The 25,744-nt window shown below is 40.4% G+C and overlaps 1 protein-coding gene across 4 annotated transcripts; it reads right to left on the bottom strand.

Annotated features, from left to right (window-relative positions):
* Nucleotides 1–1,085: 1,085 nt before the first annotated feature.
* MFN1 (mitofusin 1) lies at nt 1,086–23,858 on the bottom strand. 4 transcript variants are annotated; one of them, XM_086754377.1, is made up of 18 exons: nt 23,550–23,827; nt 23,239–23,360; nt 22,209–22,344; nt 19,577–19,739; nt 18,811–18,935; nt 17,895–18,003; nt 15,126–15,233; nt 14,203–14,356; nt 14,006–14,073; nt 9,183–9,304; nt 7,516–7,642; nt 7,135–7,239; nt 6,364–6,466; nt 5,177–5,406; nt 4,512–4,667; nt 3,788–3,984; nt 2,327–2,461; nt 1,086–1,428 (listed from the first exon to the last, which is right to left on the bottom strand). In XM_086754377.1, the coding sequence occupies exons 1-18, from the start codon at nt 23,561–23,563 to the stop codon at nt 1,359–1,361; spliced, it is 2,244 nt and encodes a 747-aa protein (XP_086610503.1). In that variant the 5' UTR covers nt 23,564–23,827; the 3' UTR covers nt 1,086–1,358. The 4 variants fall into 4 exon arrangements, with proteins under 4 accessions (XP_086610503.1, XP_086610502.1, XP_086610500.1 ...); XM_086754376.1 differs by lacking the exons at nt 1,086–1,428; nt 23,550–23,827 and adding an exon at nt 23,840–23,858 and having other exon boundaries at nt 2,327–2,457; nt 3,784–3,984; XM_086754374.1 differs by lacking the exon at nt 1,086–1,428 and having other exon boundaries at nt 2,327–2,457; nt 3,784–3,984.
* Nucleotides 23,859–25,744: the final 1,886 nt, after the last annotated feature.

Consider the following 25,744-nt stretch of genomic DNA (forward strand, 5'->3'; position numbering starts at 1 on the left):
TTAATTTCAGTTTCCCTCAAAAAACTGTGAAACTCTTCATGCATACTGCTAACAAAAGTCTGAGAGCCATGCTTGTGCTAACACACTCAGGAACAAACACCAAAATACATTGTAGTGAAAACAGTGTTCGTTCTTTGTCTTCAAATAATTACCTTCCTCTAGCATTAGATTTTACATCTATAGCCCTTATTTACTGGAAAATAGTAAAGCCCCACACCTTGGTTTTAAAGTTGAATATTTCATTTAGTCATGTTAACACTGCCATAAAAATATATAAATGTTCTGAAAAGGCTTTATCTTTTAAAATAAGTTATGTTTACAAAGTCTAGTTAGAAAAAAGTAGATGTTAAATGACTGCAGATGGCAACAGCAAAATTTATTTTTTTAAAGAGGCTTTGCGTTGCTGGAGGTGAGCAAAGGCAACCCGTTCCAACACACCTACCCTAAGTCTCACCTAGAGGAGCCCTGTTCCACAGCAGACCCATGCTCTGGATACTGCATGAGTGAAAACTCAAACCCAGCCTCTCCCTGCTCTGTGGATCCAGCAGTGGGAGCTCACGGTCAAGCCTGACACCCAGAACTTCTCCCTCATCATGCAAAAACTTTGAGTCAAGCTCCTCTGCTCAGCAAATTCTCCTTCACCTAGATGCCAGCTCCATGGCAGTGACGCACACCTGCCGCTCACCCAAATGACCATTTCACCACTTTACCAGCTGTGAGAAATCTGACAAGTTTATTGAAATTGGTTTATTTTTACTTAATCAGTGCCTTCTTGTCTAAATGTGGTAGCCAGAGGGGAAAGCAGAGCCTACTGCATTTCATGAGTGAATGCTCTGCATTCTATCACCTTTCACCTCCTGCTGCTCAACCCAATTTCACCTGCTTTCCAAACAGCCAAGATCTTTTCCCTGTGCTAGAGTTTACACTTCCCTTCACTAAACAAGAACACATGCACATGAAAAAGCAGCATCCCCTAAACAACTCAAAACAGGAGACAGTGGTAATGGATAAGCTCTCTCTCCCTGCATAAACTCCTGGATGCCAGGAAGCGAGACTTGCCACTGCTAAATACTAATGAAAACCAATGAGGATTTGGGGTTTTATTATCAAGTACCCAAAGAAGTTTATAAAGATATTTTTAAACTCAAAATCTGCAAAACAAACATACCAGTACCAGTGCTCTTCAGTTTGGCTCACCATCTGAGTCCAAACCCCGGTTTTACAATAATTCACAAGCGTAATCAAAGTGACATTTAAAATATAAATCATTTCATGTGGCTCCACCGAGGGAGAAGTGTCATCTGCAAAATTTCTACTTCGTCCTACAAAGGATCACAGGGAAAGCTAGCAAGGATGTTTCATTTACTCTTTTGAAGAAAATGTTTTGTAAAGCGATCTAGTTCATTCTCAAGGTGAATGGCTTTATTTCTGTAAAACAAACAAAAGCAATGCATTTACTTCAATGCAGTAACATCAAGAAGGTAGAATCAGCATCGGTGTGTATTTCTATTCCTCTCTTCCTCAAACCCACAGCACTGAAGAAACCTAAACACGTGCTTGGCTCTGAGCCTCGGACCTCGTGAGCACAGGAGCTGAGCAGGCAGCGGAAGGCCGCCAGCTGTCTGCCACGCGTTCCCTTTTCCCCAAGGGCTGTGCGAGGCCCGCCTGGGACTTCCCTGGTTCTGGCCTTTCCTCTTGGTGTTTAACCTGGGAGAGGCTCTGCAGGGGACGGCTCCTCACACAGGCCGTCTGTACAGCACTACCGTGCCAGGGGTGCGCACGGCAGCGCTAAGCCTTCATCCCATCCTGGCCCTGAACGCCCGAGGCCAAGAGGCAGCCCGCAGCGCGGACAGGCATACAGCAGGGGGGAAAACAACATGGAACTAAGGCTGAGGCTACTCCTAAGGCCCTAAAATCACCCATTGCTGGAATTTTCCCTTCGGCCAACACCTACTGCTGGAACTAAAAGAAAAACCATATTGCACTGAATGACTCAGCACAGCCGCCCCCCCTACATTCTCCTGTGGGGAAGGATCTTTGGGAAGGTGCCACCCTAATTTACCTACAGAAGATGACTATCCCTGAGAAAGCCATCTCTCCCATACCATAAAGAGAGACAAAGGTAAAGACAATCTAAGAAATAACATTTTTGAAGCTTTGCTGATTCACCTAGGTAGAGGCAAAAATGTATTTAACTTAACCAGAGCTGTTCAGTTAGGAGTAAAGCAAAGAGCTGTTCCTGCACACCCTGCTGCATTTCAACTTGAAAGTAACAGCAAGCACCAATCTCACCGGATTTGCTGTGGCCAGTCACACTCAGACTTACCTTAGCTGCTTGGAGTTGCTCTGTATGTTCTCCAGCTGATCGATTTCTTTGGAAAGCCTAGCGATTTCTTTTTCCAGGTTTTTCTGGGTAATATCCACCTGCTGACAGAGCCGAGCAAAGGTAGTGGCCATCTCCCTAAAGGGAAAAAAAATTTGTAATCATGATTTACAGAAGTCTGCACTACAAAAGAAAAAAAAAAAACAACTTAAGAAGAAAAAAATAAACTAAAAAGAAATATATATATCACATGGCATCACAGTGTGCAATAGGACACAGCAATCAAAGTCTCCAGCTGTTAAGGGATTATAGAATAGCAGAAAGCAGGAGAATTATGTATTTTTTAAATTTAAAAAAAGAAGCCTTAAACATACAAAATGCACCTCAGTCTCTGCCAACACCACATCTGGCAATTTTTCATTGCGCATCAAAAGGTCCAAGTCTGAGACGGGGACGCTGGTGGTAACACGCGCTGGAGCAGCCGAGTGCCACGCCAAGCGGCCTGCTCGCGGGGAACGCGAGCCCTTTGCAGGGCCAGGCTTGCCCAGGCACCCCATCCTACTCCTCCTCAGCGACGCGCTCCCAACCTGAGTACTGAGACTCCTTACACAAAGGAAACAAACCCAGTTACCCCCCCGGGCCAGCAACCAGGCTCTCCCACAGGAGAGGAGATGTCTCCTCTCCTCTCTACTTCACCTCACTGGAGCATTGGTTTGAGTCCAGCTCTTCCATGTCCTCACAGAGACACTCAGCTGCTGGACACGGGGATGATTCTCTTTCCTCTGCTGAAGCTGAACTTTGTGTTTAGTAAAGTGTTCCCTGGGCTACACAGGAGAGGTGTTCTGCACCCTGGTGGTTAGAGGTCTCATTTAGCAGGCCTAATTTTCTGAAATAATTTAATCAAAACAAACTGTTTCAACAGGAGAGGCTGAGGGGAAACAATCACGTAGACATTTGCAGAAACAAGTGGAAAGGTATTTGGGAAAGCGAGGGGGAAAAAAAAAAAAAAAAAAAAAAGGAATAGTTCAGAAAGGCTCTTAAGTTCCTCTGCTGCAGTGCAGAAGAGCCAGGACTGGCTGCTCAGATCTCGCCTGTACCAACCCTTGAGGCAGAACAAACGCTCACGATTAAAGTGACTCAGGGCTGATCCAATGCTGGTCCAAAAGCAGCCCAGTCAGCCTCCACCAGAACCCAGCCAACTCCCACGTCTTCATAGGAAGGAGTTGGACACAGAGAGAGTCTATGTCTTAAGACTAATTCTTGCACATACACACACAGAGACTTAGTACTGAAATTGCCACCTAGAAAGGTCAAACTCTTAAAATTCCCTCATGATAAACGCCAAGGGCCACTAAAGGTGCCTTCCCACGGCATGCACGGCCCAGCCCCACTCCCAGGACACCACAGTACTGCACGGCACACGGATTTCCTATCCTGGTGTGGGGACACCAGTGTGGTACTTACTGTTGCACCTGATGGCTGCAATTAGCACTGGTGAGATTGACGATCATCTGCAGCTTTTCAGTAGCATAGTTCACAAACTGCTGTTTGAAGGCTCTCTCTTTTGCTTTAGTGGTCCAGGTTAGTCTCTCATAAAGGTATAACAACCCATACATGCTTAAGGAAAGAGAGATGAGTTTCCAGCCTACTGTTCTCCAAATCTGAAAAAGAAGATTCTTCATTAGCTTAAGTAAACTGTCATACAGGATAAAATCTAATTCCACCCATTTTTTAATTTTTTTTTTAATCATCTTCATGGCCCTTTCATCAGACTAGCTTACGAAAATACATTATTACTGCAGAGCAATACAGCTGCATTCACAGAGCTGATACCCCCGTGGCATGGAGAATATGCAGGTTACAGGAACTTCACTGCTTTTTAATGAAAGAGCATGGAGAAGGCAAAGCTCCCACTAAATCCAAACTGAATCAGGCACCACTGAATCACCCTTTAACTCAGACTGTGAACACAGACATATGGCACAGAGAGTATGTCCAGCTATGCTCAGAGTAATTCAGTCTATTTTCTCACTACAAACTGACTGTGGGTACCCAGCGTACTACACACACTCATCTGGCCCAGTGTCACTAAGTCCATTCCATGCTTCATGTTGCACCCCAAACAGGAAAGCCCCGCTTAATCTCTGCCGTCACTTCTGGTACAGTGAATTTTGCTAATGCTACTTGCCACTCCGCCAACAACGATGATGCTCATAGAGGTCCGTGACGTCAGTGAAGCTAAACTCATTACCAAAGGAACCATAAAATCATCCTGCGATACATTCTCTGGAGTTATGGCAGGAAGGCTGGCAGCAGACGGGGTGGTAGCTAAAGGACGAGGGATCTAGAAGAGTGGAACACGGCAACCTGAGTAAAAAGCATTAAGGAACTACACAGGAGATTGGGTTTATTTTATTTTCATATATTCAGGGTTTGATTTACTTAAGTAAACTCTTCAGCATGGAAATCTGAACAACACTCCTGAAAAGCAGTGGAGCTTTTGACAGTTCCTTGCTCAACGGGGGATGGGGTTAGAGTAAGGGTTCTACGTAGGACCAGCTCTGCCGTAAGGATTCAAAAGTTACAAATGAAAAGGTTACCCAAAGGGTTCAATCCAAAGGAAAACAAAACTCAGGTAACAGCTACAGATAGTTTAGGAAAGGGTTTTTTGCTCCATTCTATCCCTGAATATAATCCAATAAAAACAACCCTCACCAAAAATATTTCACACAAAGGGACCAGGGGAAAGCAGCAGCAAGCATGTAAACAGCAGAGGCAAATACAGCAAAAATCAATATATTCTCATCAAGGTAAACAGGGCGTTTAATGCAGTCTAATCTCTGAGGCACTCACTTGTAAGTTTGGATCTGCTAGTCCCAACAGTACTCTCTGAGCTTGCTTAGGACCCAAGAAACGGTTTACAAGTGAAGTCCATCCCAAGGAAAAGTGGAACATGATATCCTCTTGAAAATCCGCACACAGACTATGACAGTTTAGATCATAGCTAAGGTCAAACCTCCTGCATGGAATTAGCAAGTGGAGCTGATTCTCAGCACCAGAAGGCAACAATGGTTTCAGGTTTTCTAGCAATAAAACAGAACAGTAAAGATGAGTTAACATGAAAAGCTTGACGGCATATTCACAAGTAGCATCCTTGCACTGCTGAGCAGCTTTGTGAACTACAAGACTCTAAACTGACCACCATTTTTATTTAATCATTTGAAAAATCAGTGGGCATTTTAGTAGTACTGATCATAGCAGAGCAGGGAATTTATTGCTCTGATAAAAGCAAGCAGCCACACAAAAATCAACTCCTAGACAAAGCATCACAGGAAAAAAAGGTCAAATCAACTGAAAGACCTGGATCAATGGTCAAAAGTTAAGGCTGGACTAAGGAAAAGTTGGTTTATCCAGCAGTTTTGTGGTGCCAAATAGAAAAGGCAACATTATTGCATAAGATGACAGAAGGCTTCACATAATTCCATGATCTTGCTCAGAATCTTTTATTACAGAAACAGATCAGAAGAGAGAGATGGATACGCATAAAGTTACTACTTATTAGAAAAAAAAAAAAAGTGCACAAATACTTTGTGCAAGTATCCCGTTTTGCACTCAGAATCTGGATTATACTGCAGAAACATTATTTAACTATTAGTGTGTTTCATGTATCTGTTGTGAAGCCAAAAGTTTAAATGGGTTTACAAAAGGATTAGACAAGTTCCCAGAGGACAGGTCCACTACCACTTGCTTAAGCCATTAATCCAGATGCAGTATCCTGGCTTAGAAGTCCCTAAATTGGGGATGGATCACTAGATTTACCCAAGTTCATTATTCTTCTCCCCACTCTATCACTGGTTAATATCAGAGACAGGCTACTAAGCTGAAAAGACACTCAGTCTTCATCTAGGTCGGCTTTTCCGTTATCATTTTGTAGTGTTAAAGTTAAATCATGATCAGAAAGAAAATTCTTTTAAAGCAAGTTTTCTTAAACTGTCTTCCCCTAAACAAAGAGCCCTAACATTCCTCCTTCCCCATCTTACCAATTATCTCCTGCTGTGACTGATGCATTGACTGATTGACTTCACTGGAGCAACGATCAGCCAGGTTCTTTCCCAAACCATCTTCTATATGTTTGTTCAGTTCCTGAAGTTTTATAAAGAATATATGCTCATCAGTTTATATTTAGCTAGTCAATTACATTATACAGAGCAGAGATAAGAGATAAACACTAAGCATTGTTATTCACAGTGGGAAGAAAAGAATGTTACCATGGAAATTCCACGCTTTAAAATCACACACAGTGACTGAAAACCTAATTAAAGTGAGGTAGGAAAGATCTTACAGCTGTACGCTCCTTTAAAATAGTAAGTTTGAGGAGGAATTTATAGAAATTTAGTAAGAACTGCCTTTTTTCTTTAAAAAAAAATTTAAAAACCCAAAGTATTGAGTATTTGCAAGGTGATTTTATTTTTGAATCTATTTCATTTTAGGAGTAGTGAAAATTGTTTATGTAAGGTCTTTATTTACTAGAAGTGAAGACTATGAATCAGGATGTCAGCGAATTTAAGTTCCAGCAACCACTCTAGTAAAAAGAGGGTTGAAACAAAAATTAATTTCTTTCCAAAAAGAAAGCAGAAAATATTTTCATTCTTTTCCAGTTTTAGGTAGACAGAGATATACATAGGCCAGGAAGTAAAAATCCTGCAATGCCTAAAGTGTCACATAAAATGCTATACAAATTCTGAAAATACAGAAGCAGAAATTAAAGGAAAGACAAAAAGCCTAGCTTCAAACCATGCAAGAAAACTTACTGTCTTATACAGCTTCAGTACTTGAGGAGAAGGGTGAAAATCTGAATAAAATTCATCAACTAAAACTGACAGTCGGCAAATCTCATCGGTCATGGCAGAGGAGACCTGGAAGAACACAGTAAATACATAAAATGCTTCTTCCGCCTTTTCGAGCCAGAGTGAAAACAGAGCACTGCATGAACTGCTACAATAAATGATTCAACTCCTGACAGCCAGGAAGGATTGCCATTTTGAGGTTTGGTTTCTGATTTTTTATATTGGAAAAGGAACATACTAGACATTTCAAACGTACTCCATAAGGTGGGTGGGCACCTAAAGGAGCTGCCTTACAGAAGGGACAACACTTCAATCTGGGAGCCTCTTCACATTGCCGTTACTTACTTTATTTTCTACTTCCTCAGTAACACGTTTGATTTTTTCCTTAGTATCTTCTGTCAAAATATTCAGCTGATTTCGAACAAAGTCCAACCTGTCCTTCTGATCTTCTCGCTCTTCCATTGAATGGACCCTAACACAGCAGAAAGGAAACCACCATCACCAGCAGGTATTCTCCCAGTAATGAAACAAGCCCCGATACCAGGCATGGCCCACCTCGAAGAATCCAAAGCGACACAGACTGAACAAAGCAGAGGCACTGCTTTGGAATAACTACGTAAGATAGATAGGCAGATATTAAATTTACAAGCACCTTTAAAGGCTGTACTGATCAAACATAAATCAAATTATTTGGTTTTGATATATTTACAAAACCAGCATTTGGGTTTGGAATTGTTACCATTGTACATAATTACAACTGAAAAAGGAGGGAGGAATCAGGGGCCTTTATTACTTCGTCTAACCCAATTTAAAAATTTTTTTAAAAAGGGATAAATCTGATAAAACTGTCCTACTGCTGCTCACCAGCACCACTCAACTATTCGTTAACAGTGACACGGGTCTGAGGACTCTGCAAAGCAAAGGGGAGGCAGTAGAAACCAACCTTGTCACAAACAACTCTCTTCAGAAGACCTCGACCTATCATTTAAGTGAAAACTGCTTAATACCTAAAGCAGTTAGATCTTGAAGGGCCAGCAGAAACATCAAACAGCAATTCAGACTAAGAGGGGTCACTAGACAGGTTTTGGCAGGTCGACTGACAGGAAGAAGTGGAATACTAGAATATTTTCAAACATTTCACAGCATGTTTTCACAGGAGCTGACAATGTGAAACAAGCTAGCATGTAAACACGTAGTTTGTAAAAGCTGATACATTCAGGAAGACGAGTGTGTTTGACAGGCACAGTGGAGTCTGCTGGAACATAAAGACAGACTATTAACAGACACAGAAAAGAGATGGATGGAAAGGATTAACGCAACAGCAAGTTCACCATGTACAAGAGACAAGAGGTAGCAATAAAAGTGAGGAAAAAAACCCATACATACGCAAACCTCACGGAATACATGAAACCATTAGACACAGTAGATGAGCTGCTCTCACTAACACTAGAAGGACTACATGAGCAAAGAGAGAATATAGACATTTAAGGACACAATCTGGAAAGGGCCAGAGGTCAAGCCTCTGTTAGCTTGGGCTCTTCTCATGCCTTACAGTACTCTAACCACTGGCAAACTAAAGTTCAACCTCTTATTTATTTTCTCAGTGTTACTGCTAACAAAAAAAGAAAAACCACACTTACGTAAAGTAGGCCCAAACATCACTCCTGAAATGTTGGACACAGCTAGAAAAACTTAAAATTTCAAACAGTTTTAAAAAAAAAAAAAAATTTGAAAATCCACAGACTGCCTTCATAACCGTAAACCAGCAATTAAAAGTAACAAAATGAAGGTAGTAACAAGACACCTATACAGAAGTCACAGACCAAGGGCAAGGCTGAGCAGTGCGAGTGAATAGTAGTAAGACTGACACAATCAGATAAATTCTCGAATTCTTACCAAGCGAGAAAAGTGAATTTTTAAGTCTGTAACAGCCCAAGAAAATCACCAGCATAGCAACGGCTCCTCAGAGGATCTGGATAAAGCAAAGCCAACCAGCCCTCCAACCAACCTACCTTTTCTCTGCTGCTGCCACGTTTATGGCGTCCATAATGTTTTTCACAGTATCTATTATCTGTTTAGCTCTGATAGTGTGCTGTTCAAACTTGGTTTTCACGGCTGACTGCGAGATACACTCCTGCGAGGGGCCCAAGCCACAACACATTACTGCAATTCCATGCCAACACATTCAGGAATTTCACTGTCAGAAAGCACATGCTGCTAATTTTACCGTGAACTTAAACCAATGGGAAATAAAAAGGGAGGAAGTACACAGAAATTAAAAGACAACAGAACGGAAATCTCAAATGAGTCTGTAGCAGCAAATCTGTACCTTCATGTTCATTCACAGTAATGTGCATAGGTTTTTATTATTTTAAAATAAATTAATAAAGAAAAAAGAAAACTCAGATGAATATGTAAGACAAATCTAGCTCTTCAGAATTTCCAAACTATCTCTTCGGCATTATAAATGTCTAACATGAATGCTGGTAAGGTTGCCTGACTTGAGTTTTCCTTGGTGCAATAAACATTCATGGTTTCAAGAAGCAGTTCTGTCAATAAAATCTGACATGCTCATGTCAATACTGACCATCCGGGAACAATCAGGAATAAGAAACAAGACCCTCTCACAGGATAAGAAAAAGTTGTTAAGTAGTCCTTTAAAATATTAGCTTATTTGCAGATTATTGAAGTGTTAAATGAATGAGTAGAGAGAGTAGAGAATGTTCTGAAGATAGAATTTCTGATCAATCTGCAATCTTGAATATTGCACAGCAATTCAGGAACTACAGGACACTGACTGAAGGGAGATAAAAATGCTCAATTTGGGCAAAAGCACATCAACTCTGATAAGCCATAAATTAAGACTTTTACTTTTTTTAAACAACTGCCCATCCTGTGTTTTGTAACCAATTAAATGCTGCTGGAGCTCAACCTGCACTAAGTTACCACAAAGTAGCAACATCTTCCGTGTTTAATGGGAAGAAAGCAAGCAGTTAGTTTCTTTATACCAAATCTATGCGTTTTTTTAATTGTTCTCAATCTGTGGCTGCACCTTTCACAGCACAAACAGTTTTACGTTGCTCTTAAAAGGCCTATGGCCTTAGCATACACTGTGATAACAAATTTCAGCTATCGAAAAATAATAATCAAACTAAAATAAACAAAATAAACAAAATGGGTAAAATATATTCCCTGTTCCTCGATGAAGCAGATCTAGAAATCAGCAATGAAAGGCCAGAGTTTCATAAATATCAGCACATTGTAAGAGCTAGACTAGACACAGAGGAAAGAGTCTTCCCAACATTAGTATGCAGTAGATAAAAGGATGACAGTCACTCACAACACAATCAGAAAATCCAAGTTAGAGCACTAGGAAAAACACAAAGGTTAGTTAAACGACTGGGAAAGATAGGAGAGGGGCTGCATCAGTTTTGCTGTTAGTCTGTAAATAAGCATTTATCAAAACAAAGACAAGAGGTAAGTTTCAACAGCGTAATGAAACCCAGTTCCAGTACAGCAAGACAGTCCTCAAGCACACAGCTTAGTACGTTCCCGTGCAGTGTTAGGGAAGGACTCTGCAGTACTGTACTAATTCAGGCTCTCTAATTCACTCCAATTTACAGCCAGAATTACTATTCCGCCCTGCTTTCCCCTCTTCCACTCCTCCCCACACCACTTCTGTTACCAGTTTTTTGAAGAAACTTGGCAAACACTATAGCCTGAGGCATAGTGAAGTTTGGTTTTACGTAGAATATCCACTAAGGACTACTGCACCCAGTGCACTATGCATGCACTTCCTTGCTGTTTTGATAAGGCATTTCTATGTATCTCATCATAAAATTTCAGAAGAAAACCACACAGACTACCTTCTATTATTCCACAATATAAAAATTCAGAATTGACCCACCAATTCAACCCTTTCCTTTAAGACTGCATAGCTTTTTTTTCTCTGTTGTAATGCAGCTGACATACATAGTAACATCATTTCTCAAAGTTACTACATTAATCTCTAAAACCCTAATTTCACCACTGCTTACAAGTGTTTCTAGTAATGCCTGGACTAGTTTTTTTTTCTTTTGGCAACTTTAAACCACTCTATGCTTCACAGACAAACAGGTTTTTGGAATGTCTTTCGCGCTCACACAAAAGTCTACATAAATGTAGTTACAAACCTTTCAAAAGTGGTCCAAATTTTTCCCATATCACAACAAACTGGCACTGATGGGTTGTTTCTAGATATTTTTTTTAAGATTCCAACTATACTACAGTCCTTAGATGAACAAGTTTCCCATCAGGGAACTGATACTAAGGTCAGGAATGTGGAAGTACCAGAGAAGTAACAGTTCCTCTGCTCAGCCCATGTGGAAAAGAGGAAGAAGCCACCCAATTTTAGTGAAGACAAAAGCAGGGTGAGAGAATCCACGAGAAGCAAAACCAGCTGATATAGCCAGTGGGAACATGGAACACGTGGGCAAGTTTATAAACAAGGTGATGAGATAGCTTAGAGATGTGAAGCGGACGAAAGAGCACAAGAGATGTTTGGCAAGTCTGAGCAGGGTACTCGAACAGGGACAAGGAGCTAAAGGCAAGACAGACAGGCTGAAGGAGAGAAGGGGTCAGTGTTTGACAAGGACAGGCAGAAGCATCTGTGCTGCTGTCCCTTCCCTTTCACAGACTGGAGTGTAATCCAAGAGTCTTGGCTCTTGCAGCTCCTCTGTCAGGAAACAGTAAACGCGAAGTACTTCAGCCAGAAGTGCTTAGGCTGTACTCACAGCTATACAGCACCTGAACTTGCTCTAGCAGTGCATAAAGCACGGTATCAAGCAGGATTTTGTTCCCCAACTGAACACAGGAAATTCTATCTGATATATCGATATTCTTCATTAACATCTGAGCTTGTACGGCTGAGTGCTGGTAAGCACAACTGACACCAGCACGCTACGGTCATTAGTTACTTTATCAGCTCAAGTGACAGCAATTTGACTATCGGGCCTGAAGACTTCAGACCTGGTGAACCATTTAAGTATCAGTCTTGCTTTAAAAGCAAATAAAGTGCCATTATAACTTAGGAAATTGCCCACAAAATCCTGAACGTGGAAGAGGCTGCAACACCAGACAAGACACTCAAAATCAAAATTGCTTTGGCAATCTGAATTTAACACGCCATGCTTTTTAAGTGATGCGATCGCACTCCTATTCAAAGCCATTCATTATGATTTCAGGATGAAACGCAGCTGAGCAGAAAAACACTACAGGATCCACTCTCACTGTTGGAGTTGGAAGGTGTGCAGCAAATGAAACAGACAATGTGAAAGACAAAAAAAGTTGTTTTAGGGCCATACAGTGCTGTCACAGAATTGTTTTTTATCCCTGCCTCTGCTGAAGAAGCTTGTCACGGTTGTCACCTTGTGATGGATGCTTCTCATTTTGGTGGCTGCCCTGAGACTGTGACACCTGATTTACAGACGTGCTGAGCACTCACAGCATCGCATCATTTACTAAGTCCTATGTCCAGCTTAATCTTGATCCATCTCAATCACCCACCTTAATCCTAAGTGTTGAGTGCTTAACTGTAATCAGAAGAGATTTTGTCAAAAAAAGTTTTGAGTACAGCAGATGGCAAAATACATTAAAGAACAATAACTGATAAAGAAGCTTAATTTCCACTTTTTTTCCTACTGGTTGAAAGTATCCTGCTATACTTCCAAGGACAAAAATTACAAACAAAACCACGTTTGGCTACAACTAGTGACCTTAGCAAGAAATTTCACGCCCCACGGACCCAGGCCCTGCCAGCATTCTGAACCAATCATTTCAACAACTCAGCCATCTATCAGAAGAGTATGGACAAGGACTAAATCTAAAGTTGAGTCAGATATTTCACTGCTTTTGCATGACTGAATCAAGTTGGTATTTTAACACTTTTTGATACAAACACATCATTACATGTAACTCAGTTTTGCTAAGGTTAAATGGGCTTGTTGCAATGAGAGAAGAAATACTTCTCACACAGGTAGTATGATTTTTTTTTTTTTTTTTTTTAAATATAGCAAACAAGGAATTACTGGCTGAAGCACAGCAGAGCAGTCTCCAGCATTTGCTGTATACAAACTACAGTCATACCATTCAGGCTTATGTTGCATGAGAAATGCCACTACATGCCACACAAAACCATCAAGGAACACCCAATATGCTCCCTTATGATATCCAAGAATGGCTTTAAATAATCAGTGTTATCAAATTCAGCAAGATCCTATCACAAAGAAACCACTTGAGTGTGTAGTCAGTTCTCTTTCTGAAGAAATTGTAAACTCCAGCTATGAATATAGGTAAGCTGAGGATGAAGGATGGATCCTGTAGAGCAACAAGGATGCAAAAATAGCGTTAAGTGTTCAGAGTTAAGAGGTAGATAATGGTGATAATTTCAAAACTCTGGCTTTAAAAATGCAAATAAATATTTAGATTTACATGGGTGAAACAGAATTTCTTACTATTTGTGTCTTGAATTAGAATGATTCGTTACAAAGCTACAACTTCAGAGCAAAATAAGGCTTACTACACAGCAAATATTTCACCAGCTCATGGTTATAAGTGATACACGCCTTTCTAAGAGCATTGTCTATTTTTACATAGACTATATTAATACTGAGATCTCAAAACATGAGCTAAGAGTCCAGTTTTGGTCCCTTCTCAATACTAATTTCTAACAACTACCTGCTATCCAAGGTGAGAACAGAGGAAGAGAGCCCATAGATAAGGTAAAGCTGTTTGAATACCTTGCACTCCTCCACTTGTTAACACAGGTTATGCTCAGTAAAATGTTCATCATAAATACCTCAAATATCTGCTCAAAATGTTGAAATTCCTGGAATCTTGTTTGAAATCCTTCAGCAAGCGCTCCACCTGTGAAATATAATGGACTATAAGGGAGACAGCAATACCTCACAGCAGTGACTGTATCTTAAATATTTTTGTTTCTCAGGCTTTATGATATTTTTCTGTATTTCAGGAAAAGCAAGAGTTCCTACACACCACCCTCTGGCATTCCTTGGGCCTTCTGTCTCCTGGCACTCAGAACTTCTTTTGCTGAAACAAAAAAGATGCGATTCCTTGCTTCTACAGGATCAATAACTTTGAGCTCATCAACTAGAAAAGTCAGACAGCGCTCCATGTGCTGCCTACGCACCTGGGGAAAAGGTAAAAAGCTCATGAGAAAAATGCAAAAATTAAGCCATCATCAAATCAGAACATCAGAGTCAAATGCTGGACAACCCCTTAGCTACCAGATGCCTTCTAATTCTACTGATGCAGCAGCTGCTTTTAACCATTTAAACAGCCCTGGAAGCAACATCCGTCTGTATTTAGGGAAGTCAGAGACCTCAGTCGGTTACCGGGGTAACCGCTTCATTCCCCATACACAGAGAAACAGGTATCACCGCACGCTAGTTGCCGCTGGAAAGATCTGAAGAGCGCACTGAACCCTTACCATCTAACACTATACTCTGCCAGTGACTCTGGGCATGCATACATGTATGATCTGTACCCTCAGGCTGCATTACCATTACAGAGATAAAAGATAATACAAAGAAGATTTAAAACAAGGTTAACTGTGGAGAAAAAGGTTCTAAACAAGCTTCCCACTGTATTACCCGCCTGCATATATTGTAGTTTGAATTGCAGGTTGCTTTTTGCTTCAAACAAGGAGTAAGTTATTTCCATTTTCTGACCAAATAACTTACCCTTTTATTAACAAGGTAAAACTGCTGTTTCCATATTAATTATTACCTAGGCAATTAATTAATACCTAGGCAATTTAGCATGCTTTTAGGCATGTGGAAGCCTTTTCTTTATACATATGTATTGTAAAAAAAAAAAAAAACAAACAAACCAAAAAAACAAAACCAACCAACCAAAAAAAAACCATCAACCCAAATAAGAGCCATCAAGTCACTCACATCTTCCATATATTCTGGTTCTGACGCGGAGGCATCCCATCTATTATTCAAGATGAAAATGTTTGGCTTGGAAAGTCGTTCATTCACTTTATGGAAAAAATGTTTTTCCTAAGAATTAAAGCACAAACAAAAAATTCTCCAGCCATCCAAACTAGAGTCACACATTGTTCTGTAACAAACTCTGAAGTTAAATAAGCTTTTAAAAGTTTCCTATTAAAAAGAATTTGTTAGCACTAAAAACCACAGATATTCAACACAAAAAAGGCTTAAGATAGTTCATTATCATCACATGATTTAAAACCGATGCCAATGCTAAAAGTCAAAGATACTACAAGCTTCTCTAAAAATAGGTACAAATACAAATTAATAGAACTTCTAAAACAAATAGTTTAGAAAACATTGGAAAATCTATTTTTCCATAAATCTCTCAAGTCGGTCACTGTCTCTTTTTTGTCCTTCTTTCACTCTTACTATCACAAAACATCATCTTCTTTGATGCTCTATTATCTGTATCTTTGATACCCTCTCTCAAATTTGCTTCCAATTGTGTGACACCGAAAATAGTACTGGGGAAGAGAGGAAGAAAAAAAAAAAACCAAAAAAAACCACACAAAACACAGCCGTATCTGCTCATTTTGTTTTTGAGAATTTATGAGGGACTATTAGAAAGATCACGGTCATGCAAAAAAAACTGTGGTTGTGTAGCAGCTGCCAAATATTCTCAAACCTGTTATGGTAAGAGGTAAAAATAATGCCTGAGGATGAGAACATAGTTATCATATGCTTTACCTGAAGGATAAAGTGTTGATGAAGAAAAAAAATTACCATTTGCCACAATGCAAAGCAAAATACAGATGCTTTAGAGCAGTTACATAATTGTTAAAGGCACCTTCATTTGTGTCTACCAGGCTGAAAAAATTAAAAAGGAGAAAGCGTAAGAGAGCTGTTTACTGAGCCAAAAGCCTCAATCACAGGTAAGATCTACTTTCCTTCTCTCCAATACACACCCAGGACACCGGTTATTTCCAGATTCTAATAATTACAAGTTGGTCAGTGTTGAGGATTTATAGGCATGGCAACCAAGAAAACTCAGCAAGACTTTAACGCTTCAAACAAACTGCAGGAGTAACCTATTTCTATTTAGCAGTTTTCAGCTGTGCCTGACAAGGAAAAAAGATTGGCCAAAAACCACATTAAAAAGCAGAGTAGCACTTCTGTGACAGGGTGGTAAGGATCAGACAACTACAAAATTAACAGAATCTACCAGTGGACATCCAGCCTATTCGTCTTTCCTTCATATTTCCCATCTCAATCAGAGTGTTTTTAATGGTTCATTTCTGCTGAGCAAATGAGAGAATCAAATCAAATTCGGCCTTTTGTCTGTTACTTCATTACACCAAAATGAAATCTGGCATTCAAGTCCCTTTTGCTTCCATGTTTCTATATAGTAATCAGGTGTTCACTAAACCCCAGTATTTTAAAATTAAAAAACCCAAGCCAACTATGGTATGCACATAGTCAAACAATTTCTAGACTCCCTCCACGCTAAAAGCCAAAAAGCATCCTTCATGTGAGATAATGGAGAAGATAAAGCCACAGTTGTGCCAAATCCTCTCTTTGCCTTGGATGTTGTCAGAATCTTCTTTCTTTTCCTTTCAAATCCCATCTCTTTTGTATTTGAGTCTTTGTGGATTCAGCTCAGAAGATGGAATGTTATGTTTTAAAACTCATTTTATGTTCTTCTCAGTTTTCTACCAAACTATTTGAATTTGCTAGAATGCAAGAGATTTTGTAGATTCAGTTATTTATTGTATTAGAAATTGTCTCACTAACTAGAAAGTTGAGACAATGCATGCCAGAAATAGGCTCAGAACAACCAGAGCATTCCATTTGTCTACAGTAGACTTAATTAAAGACTTCAAGAGATTTCTCAGCAGCATTATACTACATTCTGGCAGTCTCACTTCCAATAACTTAAAAACCTTATATTGATATTGTCTGCTTCAACAATACTTAGTTTAGTCAAAACCAGGGTCACTACAAAATTAAAGCAAGTCTCTGGTCTTATTTTCTGAGTATCACAACAACTCCTTTGTCCACCTTGCATGCTCTCCTTCTACATACAATATTTAGGCTGCAAGGTATACAAAAACCTTCTCTCTTGAAACAAAGCTTTATAGAACAAAGGTGTTAAAACACCTTCAGCTCTCCATGTTGCACAGAACCATGCAACACGAATGCTTATTTGCTTGCATCTTCTTCAGAAGAAACACCTTCCAATGAGGGCAACCTGGAGCACTTGTCCTCAACACAAGGTGTATCGCGGGAATGCATCCTCTTCTGAGACAAGAAGACATGAAGAACAAGACAAATTCAACTTCCTTCACCTACTTTGTGTATTTAACTGATCTTCTGGATATTAAACACTTGATGATTTATTTCTTTGATACTGCAAGTGCCTTCAGCTGATAAATAAGGACAAACTGTAACGTGAGACAAGCACCACATTATCCACTTATCAAAAAAGAAACCGAGATAGAAAGGACAAACGCGATGCTCCAAGCTGGAGTAAGCAAAGCTGGTAAGAAACTTGGTTCTCCTTTCCCTAGTGAGGGATAGACACTGTTTCTTGCCTCCCACTCCCAAATCTTATTCACCAGATCCAAGTGCAACGACACACAGGAGCCTCACTAAAGGTGTAAAAGAAGCCATTTCGGTTATGGAACTGCCAAGTATTTAAACATAACGTAAAATCATTGCACACCATACCGTGTTCATGAGAGTTGATTCAGAATTTGCAACCAAGACAAACACGTCAGCGTCTAAGCAGAATTTGTCAATCCAGCTGTCCAGTTCTGTAGTGACATCTGTGCCAGGGCTGTTGAGAATAAAAAACACAGACTCGTATTTGCACAGCAAAGGAGTATTTGATTTTTAGAAACTGATAAAAATAGAGGAGATTGCATAAGGGCCTTGTAAGAAGATACAAAGCTTTTTATCTTTAGACTGATGCTTACCTCAAGCTTAAGGCAAATACAGCAAAAGCCAATTACCATCTCGCATTCAGTCACCACTCACTGAACCATCTACTCATTCCAAAATGCAGCTTCTAATTAATAAATATGGACAGCTGTTCATGAAGTATTTTTTGTCTTTATAAAGGCCTACTTTAAAGTAATGTGCTATGCAAGCTGCATATAGTTTTAATTAAGAAACTGAAATTAAATTAAAACTAGGGTGTTGTTAGTTTTTAAAAAACTAAGTGGAATATGAGCATGTTTGCAACACCTCAGTTATTGCTGGTTCAAATCTGCTCTATTTAACAGTAAAATGATTCTTTTCTGCTTACAAGTACCTGTCCTCTCAGATTTCAGGCTCTTTTTTACTTTGATACATAGGCACTGCAGTTCTTATCAGAGGCTTTTAAAAACGAAGTCCAGATTGCTTACACTTCACATGATCAGTCTGAAGCATTTAAAGACAGGAGATGGGCAAAAGGTTGCTGCTGCAACAACCCTATTCACACTTCCACACTGCTCATTTTTAAGGCAGAAGTATCCTCAGACAAAGCAAGCCTTTCAATAGTTTTGCAACTTAACATTCAAAACACAATCAATCAGTAAACCACGAAACATCATGACAGCTAATTTATTTAAGAAAACATTTACTAAAACAGAAAACATACCTGTCCACTAAAACCAAATCATCTCTCAGCAGGGCACACTTTGACTTGGGCCAAAAGACATGGACAAGACAGCCAGCTTTCAAGTCTTTATCCATGTGAAGCGCATGAGCAAGCTGATTGACTGTCTATAAAGAACATAAGAAGGCAGCAAACTTGAATATGCACCACAAACAAGAGTCTGTAAACCAGTAATTTGGTTCTCAAGGAAACCTGGACAGGATCTATCTTGAACAGGATAACAGAGTTCGTATCTCCTTTTGGTGAATATTTGTGATTTTTTTTTTTTTAAGCTCTTAGACTCACCAGCAGAAGAAGCTGTGCCTTGAAACCTAGACAGGAGTTTCTTTGGAGCCACAAAGCAGTATTCTCTACAGGACTGGTGTGTGTGATACTGAGTGTCCCTGGGAATTTGCCTCAGAGGTTTAATATATCACTGTGAGCAGTAAAATAACCTAAGCCTCATAAGGCCAAGTGAGAGGCACATTCCACATCCTGACAAGTAACAGAACTTACTCTCAGTCCTATAAAAATAAATCACTCAACATATGCTATGCCACAATGAGACACTGATCAGTTGTTTCTCTGAAATATCCAAGAAAAACTGTCAAGTAGATAATTTTAGTTTGTTACTCATTCACTCCTGAATGAAGAACTTAAAAATGCAGAATGAGTTAGCCTTATTGCTAGACCTGAAATCGTTGTTGAAAGACAGATCTTCTGAGACGTGGTTACTGTGAAAAGTAGCATTAATCATTCAAAACCGTACCTTGACACTCTTCTTTTCATCTGACCCCTCTGTCATGAGATAAGCCTTATCCCCGTCCGTTCCTTCCACGCTGAGAAAGCAGTTAGTTGTATGGCCAATCCCACTGGGAAGTACTTTATCCCATAGCATCGCATTAATGACCGAACTTTTCCCGCTGCTCGTTCTAGAGGGACAGAAAATAAAAGCACAGTCTAGCAGCATTACACAGACCTTAGCCGTGAACTGAACGCAGCCCCATTTAATCGCATGAGGCCCACACACTGCAAGCTGTTTTGGGTGATCGAGTCTCAAGCCAATACAACATAGCTTGCCAAAAAAGAATAGTGAGAGCAGGAAAAGTTCATCTGAATGGCAATTCCAAAAATCTTTCCTGCTATCAACGTTGCCTATCCAACCAAGAAAACCAATTTTGGCTCAACAAGCCCAACCTGTACTAGAAGCACGTTTTATCTGGTACACCTCAATCTGCGTATGGAATTTGTCAAAGATACTGGCTCAACTCTGGTACACCAGAAAAAGCATCTAGCACAAGATGCCTTAGATCAATTTAAAGCAACTGCTAAATCACAGCATGCTGTCCAACATACGAGGGCACCCTGCCCTCTTCTTTGTGCCAGCCCCAGCATTCCTGTAGAAAAGAATTGATCAAAAATACATGTAACATTTTAGGCAGAATTACATTCTGATTAGACTACTACTCCACATTCCCACTCCCAGAAAACCTAAAGGAATTCTAGTGATGCTGGAGAAGGACACAAGGAGAACACTGCACGACAGGGGCAGGGAAGGACTACTCTCTACAGTGGCAATCAATGGTGACTCCTCAAAACATTGGTGAAATTACCACCTCAGCAACTTAAGCTGTCTTTAGAGAACAGCTTATCGTTACCAGTCAGAAAGGAACTGCTGCTTCTGACAGTCTTCCAGGCGCGAGATGGAGCGCAAAAGGAGCATTGCTCTACTACTGCCTTCAGACACGTTTCAAAGCATTGCTGTCTGGGAATTCTCACCACAGCCAGCAACGACAACTCAGAGCAATTTAATGGATGATAATCTCAACTGAATGAAAATTCCTAGAGTAAGACATGAAACAACGCGCAAAAATCCCTCAAATCTATTTCTTGTGCATTGTCTTTATCATGCAAACGCTGTCTTTAATAAAGGAACTTAAGTCTTGTCCCTATTTCAGAAGGAACAGGTAGCTAAATTAACCAAAACCCTGTGGATTAAAAGGAACCATTCCACTCGATTCTGCAAGAACTTGAAGTTCTCAGCAATGTCCTAGCTCACACTAACCTTCTACCCCAACTCAGAAATATTTGAGGTTTAACTGTTACACAACAGTATGAACTTACATAGACTATAACTCATTTTTGAGCTACTACTTCCAGAAAAAGTTCAGTGCTCACTGTACAACAGTTTAGAAATTTATTCAAAATGTCAGAGGGAGAGTTAAATTCTCTTTTTCCTGCTCTGATCTTGTCCTTCACAAAAGGAACTTTTATCACATGTCACAGCTTGTAAATATATTCAACTTTTAAATTTGTGAAACATCAAGGCCAGGATATAACTGATTTGTTTATGTCAGATCCTTTTGTTGTTTTTCTTTAAATAGCTAAACTATTCTTAGCAAAGTGAAGCCCACTGTTGTACACATTTTTTCCAATACCGTTACCGAATTTTTAGAACTAAACCATGAAGATTCATACTCCAGAAAAACTACATAGCCACATACTTAGATTTAAGCTCAGAAAAATCAATCTTCCTGAACCAAAGCGGACTAACAGACTCCAGACTCACCAGGCACATAAAAGCACCTGAAAGCACTGGAACTGTAGTCCTTTAGGAGGACTTCACTACTTTATATCTGACTTCACATTCAGTAAGGCAGATTTTTATCATCTTTCTACATTCTCCAAATTTTATAGGAACAGAATGGCACAGTGTTTGGAAGGCAGACATTTAGAAGTGTTAACACTCAATCAAAATTTCTCACTGAAAACTTAAAGACTTTTCGACTAAGATGAGACTGAAATCCAAAATACAATATATACAAGCAATGAATATACAAGCAATGACACATAAAACCTCAGTTCTTTGGGTCTAAACACCTGACAGTATCTCTTTAGTATACTTCTTACATAGCAAGACATTTTGAATACAACAAATACCTTTCTTCTTAACTCCATTTTTTCCTGCTGCAAAAATAATTAAAAAAAAAAAAAATAGCTGAGACGATCCCAAGCTGGTTAAAGGTAAAATTTTTCAAATACAGAAAATACTTTTTTTTTTTTTTTTTTTTTTAAGAACAGAAGTGAATTTAAGTCACCCGTAATTTTGGAAATACTATCCAAACATGCGAAAGGTTTGACGCTTGGTCTGTAGTAATACCACCAGGGACTGTGAACTAGAACTTTTCCTAATTAGTGATTCAGGAAAACAGAAATTCATTCAGAATAACTTCATTCAGATTGATCTGCAAGTCATATAGTACATTGTTACTAATTCCATTTAAATTAGAAACACAGACAATAAACCCTGCAAGAGAAGAACAAAAAAAAAAAACCAAAAAAATAAAAAAAGAAGAAAAGAAAAAGAGATCAAATTAAGTTCTGGTAATTTCGTTCATTACCTGCCAAAAAATGCCACTTTCATGTGTCTCCGTGAAAGCACCTCACCGATGACTGCTAACTTATTTTTATATGCCTGTATTTTTGCTAGTTCATCTTCCGTTGCTACATGTTCAAGCTCTGGGTTCCTGTATGTCGCTACACACAGAAAAAGAGTAACATAAAAACAATCGCATGCAGAGCATATGTGCCAAGATACAAGATACAGATCATCAGTACTTCACGTGCCAACAAAGATCTGTGTAAATTTTAATTATACAGCATTAAGGAAACAGAACAAACAAAACTCCACTACAGACACTGATATTTGCCCCTGTCACTTGACAGCTCCACCACAAGCACTTATAAAATCACAATGTAAATTACTGTGCATAAATTAACAGTCTAATTGCTGAATTTAAAATCCATCACCATTTAAGCAGAAGAAAAAAATTCAGAATTTGAATGACCCCTTTTGATAAGCCTGTGAACATGGCCTGCTGTGCCGATTTGCCCCGCTCTTTGCGACACCTGCCTCCTTCAGAAAGGAAAGCTGGGACTTCTCAGGATATACCAGCTAGGCTGGACTGTCTTCGCCCTGCACAGCTCACTGGGGTGACGAGCAACCAACTTCATTGTGGCAACACACGTGTCTGCCACGTTGCTAAAACTTCCAAGGGTGCAATCAGTAGTTATTTGCATTACATCATGTTGATCTACTTTCCTACTGAATAATGGGAGAACCTGTTTGTTCTTTCTTCTATGCAAAAGAAACCGCAGCAAGGCTATAAACGCTGGAGTAGATAAGCTTTCACTCTCATGCAAAGGACGTTAGGCTACCAGTCCAAGTGATGCAACCAGCTTTTCATACACGTAACCATCCTAGGCATCCCTGCTAGTCTAAGTTGAAAAAAAATCAGTGTCAAATGAAAAACGTGACTATTTCTGAACGTACGTGCTTACACAAAGAGCATACTGATGTACGTACATTGTGCCTCCATAAAACATATTAAAGACACGGACAAGACCCTTGTGTTTAAGGTGAAAGCTGACCTTCCACAAAAGTTGCTCCCTCAGTGACATAGTCCAGCAGCTGGTCGAAGATGGCAGTGATTGTCTTCTTAGCCAGCACGAAGTGCTTCAGTGGAGAGACAGTGGCTTCTGCCATTCTGCAACTGCAACAAAAGTTACACAGAAGTGACCAAAATACTCAATACAGTCAATTACATGAAAAGTCATTTACTTCTCACCCAGTCATTTAAAAATAAACAAAAACGCAAAAACCAAACCCAAAGCAAAAATCAAAACCCCAACCCACAAGGAATGCCAGTAATCTTACTTTACACTGGTTTTACTACCTTTACCTCTCCTCCCACATGTGCCGACAGGGGCTCACGAAGCTCAGAGAGAGGTTTAAACTGATTTGGTGCGGTCTGTTCTGGAAATACGAGACTTTCTCCTCAGAAAAGGCTCACAACCCCCTCATCTCCCGGAGGTGAGCGCCGTGCCCTCGGCCGAGCGAGGACAAGCCCTGCCCCCGCTGCTGCAGGGCCGGCCAGGACCCAGGACCTGAGGTCGGCGCGGCGCCCCCGGGCAGGGCGAGGCCGCAGAGGCACCGGGCGGCCCACGGCCCTGCCCGCCCCCAGTCCCTTACGGAGCCGCGGCTCGCTCCGCCGCTACCCGGCAACAGCCGCGCCGCTGACCAGGCCCTCCCCGCCGCCACCGGGACGGGGGCGGACACGGTTTCCGCTTCCGGTCGCCTCACTCCGCTCCCAATCCCGCCTGGCGTAGGGCGCCATTTTTACTGAGGGCCCAAGGGGGCGGGGCGGCCGCCATCTTCAGCGAGGGCAGAGGAGAGGCGGGGAGACGCGGAGCGGCTGCTCGTGAAATGGAGCCGGGCCCGGCCTGGCAGGGGCAATACCCCCACGGCCCCGGGAAGAGGAGGAGCTGGAGCAGTCACCCGGGGAGGGCCGGCCGCAGGTCTGCGCGCTGCCGTCAGGCATTTTGGAGGAGTGTGGCGGGAGGGCAGGTGTCTGCCCCTGCAGCCCTGAGATGACACTCGGCCTCCGAGCCCCTGAATGTTTTCACGGGAATCTGAAACAAAGAGAAGGAGGCACGACTCTGGATTCCCGGGAACGGTCAGCACCATGGTTTAATCAGAGTCAGCTCAAATGACAAATGCCGAGTACTTTTACGACTTAAAAAGCACGAATAATTTATACATTTGATACAAGAGCATAAGGGAATGAGAACAACCACAAACAATGAAAATCAACAGCACTTAATAAGCATTATAGAGAACATGTTATTTAAGAATTACTAATTTCTGTATTTTAAGTTCTTGCAATAATTGGTGGGATTTAAATTTTGTTTCGAAGGCAAAAGAACCTTTTGTATTAAAAAATTCTTTTGTTCAAGAACAAACATGATCCAGGAAGCTGAAATACACTACACACATATAACCTAAAGGCTCAAAAGTCTGAAGAGCAAAGAATCAACTACAAGTTACTTCCAAATACAAAATACTTCCAAACTCAATCTCATTATTTTGTATAGCTTCTGGTTAAAACACTGTTCCTGAAGCAGATGAACCTTGCAGGTATAAGTGTAATGAACAACTGGATTTGATACACTGACTGAGCATCTCAGAGAAAAAAAAAATATATATTGGCATACTTCTGATTCCTAGTTCATTTATCTCATTCAAGACAGATGAATTGCTCAAGCTATACGGTTAAAGATAACCGCAGTCTCTGGCAGTATCAGACCCGCTGCATTCATGTGGTCTCAGTTACCTCTGCACAGCAATGTCAGAGCACTGACCCTCTACTTACACACTTCACATAAATAAACCAAACTCTTGTCTTCCCTTCAATCGGAACAATATACTGTCCTCACCATGTACAGGCATTCCTTTCAGCCTTCCAACTTCTAGACAGACCCCACGTATACCCTATTTTTTCTACTATTTGGTATCTCTCTTATTTTAGCATACTGATCTTGTGGAAGCCAGTATCTTACTTATCAATGAGACCAGCTACTCCTGTACATTTCTATTTACTTTCTGATAGACATTTAAAAGAAAATACTTAGATTAGTCACTTAGTTAAAACTTGAATATATTTCCTAATTAAACACCATGGGGTGCACTTTAGTTAGGAATTATTTGGCTTCATGACATTGCTGTGGCATATTCTTTTCATTCCCGCCTTAGGAGGTAAGAAATAACACAACTAAAAGTTAGATGTGAAGTTATTCAGGAGTCAACATGCAAGTTTTCTATATCACAGGGCTCCATGCTTTTACAAGAGACCACCTGTCCTGTACAGGACACAATGCTGGTCTATACAAATATACACACTTCTTATGCCCAGTTTTTGTTTTATTTTAGGTTGGGTTTTTTTATATGTCTTTTTTTTCCACTTGTCACTGTCCCCTGGAGCAGCTAGATTTCTAGAGCTCAACTGTGCCATTCCACCTGTGTCAGGGTTTAAGAGAACCAGCATTCCCCCCCCTCATAACAAAATTATCTTTCCATACATGAAACAATTCTTATTAG

This window comes from Chlamydotis macqueenii, chromosome 9 (genome assembly GCF_036417535.1).
Source record: "Chlamydotis macqueenii isolate bChlMac1 chromosome 9, bChlMac1.mat, whole genome shotgun sequence".
Classification (NCBI taxonomy): Eukaryota; Metazoa; Chordata; class Aves; order Otidiformes; family Otididae; genus Chlamydotis; species Chlamydotis macqueenii.

Excerpts from the sequence above, each read along its gene's own strand:
- MFN1 (XM_086754377.1), bottom strand. Across the intron at positions 18,004-18,810 it reads GATTTGGTTTTAGTGGACAG|CCCTGGCACAGATGTCACTA; the intron begins GTATGTTTTCTG and ends TATTCTCAACAG. Across the intron at positions 4,668-5,176 it reads TAGCAGATCCAAACTTACAA|ATCCCTCGTCCTTTAGCTAC; the intron begins GTGAGTGCCTCA and ends CCACTCTTCTAG.